This window comes from Diplotaxodon limnothrissa, linkage group LG18 (assembly GCF_057381915.1).
Source record: "Diplotaxodon limnothrissa isolate DT_005_m linkage group LG18, D_limnothrissa_male_GT1.1, whole genome shotgun sequence".
Lineage (NCBI taxonomy): Eukaryota > Metazoa > Chordata > Actinopteri > Cichliformes > Cichlidae > Diplotaxodon > Diplotaxodon limnothrissa.
In genome coordinates, this window is record NC_140613.1 from 36,433,852 (window position 1) to 36,444,396 (window position 10,545).

General features: G+C 38.8%; 1 protein-coding gene across 1 annotated transcript; it reads left to right on the forward strand.

The window, feature by feature from the left end:
- The first annotated feature begins 7,996 nt into the window (after positions 1-7,996).
- Positions 7,997-10,545, forward strand: LOC146614103 (uncharacterized). The gene is made up of 9 exons (XM_085378646.1): positions 7,997-8,120; positions 8,218-8,295; positions 8,427-8,602; positions 8,698-8,817; positions 8,892-8,939; positions 9,022-9,105; positions 9,215-9,280; positions 10,337-10,397; positions 10,495-10,545. The coding sequence occupies exons 1-8, from the start codon at positions 7,997-7,999 to the stop codon at positions 10,388-10,390; spliced, it is 750 nt and encodes a 249-aa protein (XP_085234772.1). The 3' UTR covers positions 10,391-10,397; positions 10,495-10,545.

Below are 10,545 nucleotides of genomic sequence, written 5' to 3' on the forward strand. Positions count from 1 at the left end.
AACTCCAAAACACGTACAAAATCCAAAACACGTGCAAAATCCAAAACACATGCAAACTCTAAAACACATACAAAATCCAAAACACATGCAAAATACAAAACACATGCAAAATACAAAACACGTACAAAATACAAAACACGTACAAAATACAAAACACGTACAAAATACAAAACACATACAAAATACAAAACACGTACAAAATACAAAACACATGCAAACTCTAAAACACATACAAAATACAAAACACATGCAAAATACAAAACACGTACAAAATACAAAACACATGCAAACTCTAAAACACATACAAAATCCAAAACACATGCAAACTCCAAAACACATACCAAATCCAAAACACATGCAAACTCCAAAACACATGCAAAATACAAAACACATGCAAAATACAAAACACGTACAAAATCCAAAACACGTGCAAAATACAAAACACGTGCAAACTCTAAAACACGTACAAAATACAAAACACGTGCAAACTCTAAAACACATACAAAATACAAAACACATGCAAAATACAAAACACATGCAAAATACAAAACACATGCAAAATACAAAACACGTACAAAATACAAAACACGTACAAAATCCAAAACACATACAAAATACAAAACACGTACAAAATCCAAAACACATGCAAAATACAAAACACATGCAAAATACAAAACACGTACAAAATACAAAACACGTACAAAATACAAAACACGTACAAAATACAAAACACATGCAAACTCCAAATCACAACGGAAGTGCTCCAGGACGCTAGGGGCAGTGTTGAGCTCGACTTGCAAAATAAACGGCAAGTTTGTTGCAAACACATGGGCTCTAGTCTCTGTTGCGCTTCCCAGGTTGCCTAGCAACCATGATACTAACAGCTGGAAACGTGTCATACAACTTTGTTTGACAGAAATGAAGGAGAACATATTTTTTTCATTTGTTTGTTTGTTTCTACAAGAGCTTTGTGTGATTTGATGAGTATCTGAGGCTGAGACCACAGGACAGTAAAACATGATTGTTGGGCTTCATTTCTGTACTGAACAGTCATTTAACTTACTTACAGTCATTTAAATAACAATTAGCTAATGTTGTTCATGAGACTAAAGTCATATCACTTTGGTAATGTAAATATAATATGGCCAATATTATGGTTATTATATTAGTCATTATTAGCTATTACAGCAGTGAACATGAACTCTTTGTCAAATACTGAGCTTCAGTACAGATTCAAGTTGCAGTTATTTACATGTCTTACCACCTTAAATCTTCACTCAAAGACAAGTATATAGGAATGACTACCAAATTTATTTGCCACTGAAGCAGAAGGATGGCATCTGAATAAAACCTCTCTTGACATGCCTAGATGACATTGAAGCTTGGTTGGCTCTAAACTTTTTAAATTTGAATGAAAAGAAAACAGATTTGTTGGTGTTTGGACCCAGTGGCTCCTGTGAGTCCTCTTCTTTTCATTTGGAACTCCTGGAAGTTTATTTTAAACCTGTTGTTACTGCCCTTGGTTTTAAGTTGAACCAGTCCATTTTTATCATTTAAGGCGACTGGCAAGAGTGAAATCTTTTCTTCCTAGGCAGCACTTTGAAACCGTGATCCATGCTTTTATTTCTTCCCCTGTGGACTACTGTAACGCACTTTATGTGGGGGTCAGTCAGTTGTTACTCTGACATCTGCAGCTGGTTCAAAATGTATATTGACAGTGCATATATAGGTGTATCATATATAAGAGACAAATGTTGTTCCTTCAGTATGTTGGCATTACTAAATTTGGCTCAAATGCTTACATACATGTGTAAAAAGAAAATGTGCGAGCTGTGATAACTGTGTCTGATAGAATGAAGAGTAGACTGATATATGAAATATTCCTTTATTGGGTGAGAAAATCAGACCATGTCATAACTGCTGTAAGTCATACAGAATAGATATCAGAGCCTTAAACAGGCTGACGTCTGCTAAATGGGTCAAACTGGGCAGAAAGTCTACAAACACATAACATCCTTATAGAATATGATGTAACACTATAGATCAACTTAGCTCAGAATATATAAAGCATATAAACAATTACAGCAATATGATGCAACAAACACAGCAGCTACTGATCCAAAATACTCAAAGCTTCATAGAACTGAAACCAACATTTATTTTAGCTCCATTCTGCTGCTGATACATACTTTAGGTTTCTGAACATTAAACTTGTTGCTGCCTTTCATAGTGTGTAGCTTGAAGGCCCTGAGTACTCTGAGTACTTTCTCCCACACTGGAAACACTGGAATGATAACATTATTTGAACATTACCTAATAAGACTGATTCAGGACAGACAATTAGTTATTTTAAACTTTCCTAGCAGTCCTTCACAAACAGGGAACAGTCTGTCTATTCTCTCCATCTGTCAGCTGCTGCTGGCTCTTCCTCCTCCTCTTCCTCACACACTGCTGAGTTTGTCCTGGTGGATCATCAGGGGTGCAAAGCCTCACAGATGATGTGCAGCAGTGGGTCCCTCAGTCTGTCCTCACTCTGGACACTTGCAGGTGTCACACATAGAAATCAAATGTGTGATAAGCTGCAGGATTCAAACACAAGTGTAACTTATAAACACATGTTCATACTTTTATTACACAATCAGAGAGAAAGAAACAGAGAGAGGGTGCAGGACAGACAGACAGGTGACAGTCTCAGGTGTACACACTGCTACAAAACAGCACACGAGAAGGAGGATTTAGTGTTTGTGTTATTACGAGTGCTAAACAAGAAGAGTTCCCAGATGGTGCAGTGGACACATGTGACTCCTGTGATTAAAGCATCTTTCTTTCAGCTTAACAAGTGAACCGTCAGCTGACTGACATGACTGACTTTAATTATGCATAAAATCATCACATTCTCTGTAAGATTAAGCTCAGCTATTGAACGGCGAATATTTTGAAGTAAAGGCTTTAAAACCAAGTTAGTACAAACGTCGCTAATGTCACATAACTTTCCCGACATGTTGCCAACAGTAATTTTTTTATGTTCTTCATTATAAAAACATTTGCACATAAATAAGTGACATAATATTCAGTACTTACTTCTGAAAGTTTACTCTTCGTCCGCTCCGCTTCCGCCGTTTTTTAAATTATCCACACCACCGCCGAGCTATGAAGTCTGGGATATGTTGGGCCATGAAGGCTACACCGACCCATCCTTAAAATTCAGGGAAATTAAGGACGCATTTGAGGGCCGCATGTAGAGCAGCCTTTGAATTGGGACAGTCTTCGTCGTGTCGCTGTGACGTAATCGGCCTTAAAATGCGGCCTTTAAGGAGAAGGGTCTGGCTGCAGCCACTGTGGAGCTCCACACTAACCGGAAACACGTGACCTCCACAGTAGCCGGAAGCACGTGACCTCCACAGTAGCCGTAAACACGCATGGATACCGTGGAAGTCTTGCAAGTTGATCGCAAAGGTTGGTTAAGTCTTTCTTAAATAAATTTGCCGTTAGTGATTTCATAATTCTAGGAATCGTCTAGTTTTCTTACAATGATCATGTTGCCACTTTTTTTGCGTTACAACAACATTCCTCCTTATTTTAATGTTTTTTCATCGTGCTCCATGGCAGAGAAACACACAGATATGCTTTTTCCTGGGCCTGGTTTCAGTAAGAGAGCTGGATTAACGGCTTCTGTGGGCGAGAAGAAGCAAAAAACACATTTTGCATTAGAGTATGATTTATTGTTGGCGTCAGAGATGCGAAATAACGAATACTTCAATACTGTACTTAAGTAGAATTTTCTGGTATCTTTACTTTATTGCTGTACTTTTTTGTGCCTACTGTATACTTCTTTATACTTCTACTTCTCACATTGTAGCACGCGTATCTGTACTTTGTAATCTGTACATTTGTAAATCAGCACGCGTGCTTTGGACGCAAGATTACTTCAAAATTTTGTACATAAATTATATTTTAGACCCTGTACTTCTTACTTCGACTTGACTAAAAAGTCGAGTCAGTGCTTTCTAAACAGAGGTATCTAAACTGTAGTAAGGAACGTGTGTACTTGTGACACCTTTGGTTAGCGTCAACACTGCAAATTTCGTCACAAACAGATTTATATATTTATCAATACTTCTATTCATTATTCTTTTCTGTACAGCTTTTTTATTGCCCAGATTTTAGTTAGCCCCTGTTCAATTGACTGTTATATGTCAATAGAAACATGTCTCACAAATTAAAGTGTCTTGTAAAATATTTGTGGGGTTTTTTTCAAGAATTTTCTTCCCAAATCTATTACATGCCAACTGTAAATTGTTATTTCTGCTAAAACCTTAACTTAAATGTGTATATGGTGTTTATCTGTTTCTCTCTCTGTTTTAGATGCACTTATCAATCTGGAATTCGGGCTTAAAGCCAGAATTGCAGGAATGCAACACGTGTTGCAGAGGACTCTTTCACTGCCCTCTGTGCCCCACTTTCAGCCCTACTGTCAGGGCAAAGATTGAGGAGCATCTAAGTGTGCATATAAAAAATGCTTTCAAAGGTATGTTTGTATTAAATATACTTTATAGTTATAAATATGCACTTTTTTAAGCACTTCTGCAGTAACTTTGTTGACTTAAAAGTTGCTGTTGATATTGTACAGTTCAGTTCATTCATCTGCAACAAAAATAGTGTTTTTATAAAATATATTTTTATTTAGTTTTCACCACTTTCCTAGACATAACTTTTGTGATCCATACCATTTAACTTTCATTATTGAGGTTGGCTTGGATGTTTTTGTTAACATGTACAATCTGATTGTTAGACAAATTGATTGCATTCTATACAACTACATTTAAATTACATCTGTTTGTTTGTTTGTTTGTTTTTTTCTCTTACAGATAAAATGATATGCCGGTGCAGGCTGCCTTGTAGGACAACAGGACACTTTCACTGCCCTGTCTGTAATCTTACAATCATACGGCGTGGGGATATGGCAAGGCATTTATTGTCTTGTTAGCATTCTTCAATACCAAGTCAGCCACCATTATCAGGACTGCTCCCCGCTGAACTCTTCGAGGAGCCCCGTCTCCCCCCCAAGGTTTTGTCTTTGGGATCTGAACCATTTTCTGAGTCTTTGTTAGAACATTCATATGCTCTACCCTCTGTGTTCAATAAAACTGCAGCTGATGGAAAGTCCATGAAAATGACATGCCCTCACTGTGGCCTTGCTCTTCGTACCAAAAACTACAAGGCTCACATGATGAGGAAGCACTCCAACCAATCAATAGATGTTTGCCTGGCCAGTCATCTGCAGTGTGTTTGTGTAGATGAAACTACAGGGTTATTTGCTGTGCAGAGAACTGGCCATGGGTTTTCTGTGCCAGTTCACGTTCAGAGGAAAACATGGGGGATGTCTCACAATATCAGATGTGAGCTGGAGGAATGTCAGCAATACCAGTTGCTGGCCCAGCGGAGCGGACTAGGCTTCAGTTTATGTGAGCACCTTCGCTCACTAGATTACTGCCGAGAAACTGTAAAGGAGGTTTTTCTTCAAGAGCACATCGTGATGGAAATGGTGGACCTTAAATTTTTTGGAGAGGCCAAAGCTGCTACATGCCTAAAGAGACAGAAAGCTGCCCAGATGGCACATGCTCCACTTTGTGTGATTGTGGATTTTGGTGGATCCTCAACACAGATCTGTTTGTCTGTATTTGAGCCGGAAATACACAGTTTCTGCCGTCTTGGCAGAATATTTGTGACTTACAATGCTCTGAGGAACACCTAGCATTGTGCTTGTGCAAAGCCTCGAATATCATGTCCTCATAAAAACATAGCTAAATGGCATCTCTTCCAGACACAGAGAGACATCTTCAAATCAACTGTACCACTATCATCAGGCACCCCATCACAGATGACTCAGGAGAGTTCTTCCTTTGAGGACAATGCTGCCGTCGAAAGGAGTATACGCTATATTTTTAAAGAGAAAAAAATACCTGGATCTCTTCCAGAAAATATCATCTCACAGAAAATGGATCATCAGAAACAGCTCTTTCCATGTGAAACGTTGTGCCAGGTGTGCCCAGAGCACCCAAAACTTGATGAGGCTGTTCTAGTTACCAATAAAGCGAGGATTGTCAGCATGATGGGAGTGATTGAGAGTAAGTTTTAATGAATAAGATTAAACATCAGTGTGAAATAATTAGTTATAATTGTTCCTATACTAATGTTTTGACATTAATGTGATTTGTCTTTAACAGATGTTTCAACACACCATAGATCGTGTCCTCGGTGCCACATGGTCTACAGGTACCAGGAGTGGACAGATGGGCTTCACAACTTTGACAACCATGTTGTTTTGTCTCTTGAACTTTGCCTTTTTTTGAGAGAAAATCTGCAGGTGAGGATCACAAAAATAAAATATACTCATCTGAAGATTGCTTTAAAAATGTGTTTGTGTCATTATGATATTTTGGTGCCCAAATTTAAATATCTGTGTAATCATAGTCTTCTTCACCCTATTGTCATATTACAGAACCATGTATCTGCTTCAAGGGTCATTGACTCATTGGAGGGCTTAAGAAGAGTGAAGTTTCCTTCTCGGGATACCATTTTCCATGCTTATTGCCATTTTGAGGCTTTGACTGACGCAGAATACATGTACTCCTGCATAAACTGTGGGTTTCACCCCCCTGTGGTAGTTATGGACTTACACAGAAAAGGGGTGTTCAAGTTAGCAGGTAAGTTTAATGTACATTTGTGTATATAGTTCATTGTGTACATTATGTGCATGTTTTTATGAGTCAATTTATTATAGTGAGTGACCTCAAAGCCCCGGAAGACTTCAATGGTGAACATGACATTGAAGGTTTTTGGAACTCTATTCACCTGGAAATGATAAGCCGTGGGTTTTTTCCAAGTGAGTGATGGCAAAAACTTTTTGAAAGTCATTCAGTGTTTTAAAGTAATTTAGATTGTAATTAAAAACATGCCATTTTCTGTAGGCGGTGTGAAGAATCCATTTTCCGTTCCACCAAGTTACACGCACTGGGCACCATGGATCGGGAGTGAAACTCGAACAAGTGACATTGTGCTTAACACAGAGTTTAAAAAAGTAGGAACAAGCTCTTCACATGAAGCAAAGCTTAGCAGTGTCACAGAAGACCGTCTGTTGGATGAACTTGCCAAACAAAAGGTAACATTGCTTTGAAGTTTTCAGAATATGTGACATAAAGTTCTGGGGTTGTTCCATTTACAGTTTTCCCTAATTGCTGTCAGGTTGGAGTGGTAAGAAAATTGTGTAAAGCATGCAACATCGACTCCAAAGGCTCCCGCTTTGATCTCATCACCAGACTGAGGGAGAAGATGAAGAGCAGGCAGACATATGATAAGGTCTTTCAAAGCATATGGGGTGCCTCTGGTAAGCATCACTTAGCGATTATTAGAAGTAGCATTAAAAAATGTAATTACAATTACAAACAACTTTTTAAATCTTTGCTTGCAGGAGGATGGTCTGTAATACTATGTCCACATGGCATTGTATACAGTGTTAAATTTAATCTTCGTGCTGAAAGTCCCCGGGATTTTGCTGACCTTCTCCTGTCCTGGAAGCACATGCCAAACGTCCGTGTTTACGATTTTGCGAGGGGTTTGGCAGCACACACCAATTTGCGGGTTCCTGATAAACTGCCATTTCATCCACATGAAGGTCGACTTGCTGAGCCCACTGAGGAAAATGTCAAGGCTGCACAGGATGGAAGCCTGAAAGTGAATCTTCCATGGCTACATGAAAGGATGGATAGTGTAAATGAAAATCCTCATCCTGTCACTGGATCATCTGACCATTATGTCCTGTATGACAGATTTCATGAGGGAAATACAAAAGATCCCAAGGACATATTACGCAGAATTCAACTTGTCCCGGAGCTGAAAGGCTGGCTGAACAGTCAAGTTGTTGAACAGTTCTTTGCAAACATGAGGAAAAGCAATTACTTTTTAAGTAATATGAGTCCATCCACACGTGTTTCTGATGAGAAATATAAATCATCATTATAACACTGTCACCAACAAGAAACTTCTGGAGAGGCAGCTAAGACATGGTCGACTTGGAAAGATCAATATCTCATTGTCGGCACTGGGTCAAGCTGTCGTAGGTAAGTACATGCATTGTGTCATGACCAGAACGCTACCATTGTTTACATGTTAGGTTTGTTCCTATCTGTGTGTATATTCTTTTCTTTGTGTACCTAGCCCCACTGGTGTGCAATAAACCCAGAGAAATCACAGAAACGGTGTTGAACCCAGCACCTTCAGCGTCTGGTGACACTGGTAAAATTTCTTATTTTGAATAGTGATTCTCATATATAGGTGAAATAATAATCTTGCATTCATTATCTTGTTGTAGTTGATGGCTCATAAAAGAATTTGTTACATGCTGTTTCAAATGAATTTCCTTATAGAAATCCCTATAGAACCTCAGGAAAGAGTTGACAACAAGAAAGCCAATAGAAGGTCAACAGATGCAACTTTTCCTGACCTGTGTGGACCACCGTGCGAAGCTCTGACAAAGCCTAAGAACATTTTGGCCAGCCGTTCATCATGGTGTTTTGTACCGCACCCTGGCCAACAACAGCTTGTATGTTAAAGTTTTCAGATGTTGCAAAGTGCAACTTTTAGTGCTTATCTGATTTGGTCATCCACAGTCTATGACACCTATCTGTTTTTTTTTAGCTCAACTATGTTCTGGACATCAGCAGACCCAAAGATGAGCTGATTGTTGAAACGTCTTCTGGATGCCTCACGCGGGCAGAATTTTGGACACTGCGTTTAAACAAAGAAATGGAATCGACTGTAAGTATTTTTTTTCTACGAATATGAAAAAATAAAGTGTACATTCATTGTTATCATGACTTTTTCTGTTTCAGATTGGAAATGGCTGTTTCGAGCTTATCACTAAAATTGTTCAGTCAAAGGTACTGTATGTTGTATATGATGATTGTCAAGCTTTAATTGAAAGAGTTGTTGTTTTAAATGTTTTTTTTTTTAACATTCTAGGGGATAAGCATTTACATAGAAAATCTGTATGTCACCCGGACTTGGCTTGCACCCTATGGCTGTGATCCACTGCAGTCCTTTCCTGTAAGTGTACCGTCCTTTAAAGAAACAAGCAAGTAATCAAAATGATTTTTTTTTATAACTTTGGTGCGAGTTCATATACAGGATACTTAAAAATACAATTCTGTTTCAGACTGATGCTCAGAGGATGGACATCATAGTTCTCCCTCTCTGGACACCTGGTCATTTCCAGTTGTGTGTAAGTCTTGTTTTTTACACGTACAAACTGTTAGAATTTTGCTATGTGTCTGAGATGTATTCAAGCTTTTATGACGCAGTTTCAAAAGTCTTTGATTGTGATCGCTTGCAATGACATTGTTTTCAGGTTTGAAGTCATGGCTAACTGTCTTTTAGGTACTGAAGCCACCTAAAAGAGAAATCCTCTTTCTTGACCCATTATACACCAAGGCAGGATTTGGTGGCCAACAATATGTTTCACTTTTGAGGTCACATCTTTATAAGCATTTTTGGTTTGTTCCGGAGTTTTCAGGAACCTGTTCAGTGTTCCAGGTTAAGTGCATCCCAGATCATGTTCTGCTGATCTTGAGTGTTCACACATACAGTACACTCACATGCTTTTTCTATAAACTATATCAGCAAGTTTCTGTGTGGAGTTTGCATGTTCTCCCCGTGTCTGCGTGGATTCCCTCCGGGTACTCCGGCTTCCTCCCACCGTCCAAAGACATGCAGCTTGTGGGGATAGGTTAATTGGATAATCCAAATTGCCACTAGGTGTAACTGTGTGAATGAATGTGAGTGCGAATGGTTGTCTGTCCCTGTGTGTTAGCCCTGCGACAGACTGGCGACCTGTCCAGTCTGTCGCCCTATGACAGCTGGGATAGGCTCCAGCGCCCCCCGTGACCCTGAAAAGGATAAGCGGAAGCGAATGGATGGATGGATATATCAGCATGATGCTTCAACATTTTATTCTCATCTTCAAATTATGATCAAGTCAGTGATACTGTCTTTAGATGAGTTTCAGACATAAATAGGGTCTTCCAGTGTTCTATTTTTAACATAAAACACCATTAAAAATGAGTTTATAAAATATGCCAACCTTAACTTAAAGCTGTTAATGCTTTATTTTGACCAACTGTGAGCATGTGACTGTACTTTTTCATTTTGTTATGCTGTTTTTTTGAGGTCATGTTCCTAAGGCCTGTAGTTACAGTTGGTGCTATTAGCAATAAACATTTCACACCCATCATGATGACATCTGTTAACTTGTGAATGTAACTGTCTTTAAAACAAAAAGGAATCTTGCAGTGAAGATCATTCCCGGGCAGTGGTCAGAAAAAAAGAGCTTTGACTTGAAGGTATGTGCTAGTTTAAGTGTATGGTGAATAATATGAATTGCACTAGTCTTCTTTTAAGGGATTTTATTAACGAGCCTTTATTTTCAATGTAATACAGGGTTTTCCAAGCCAAGACTATGGAGTTGACTGTGGGATCTTCATGCTGATG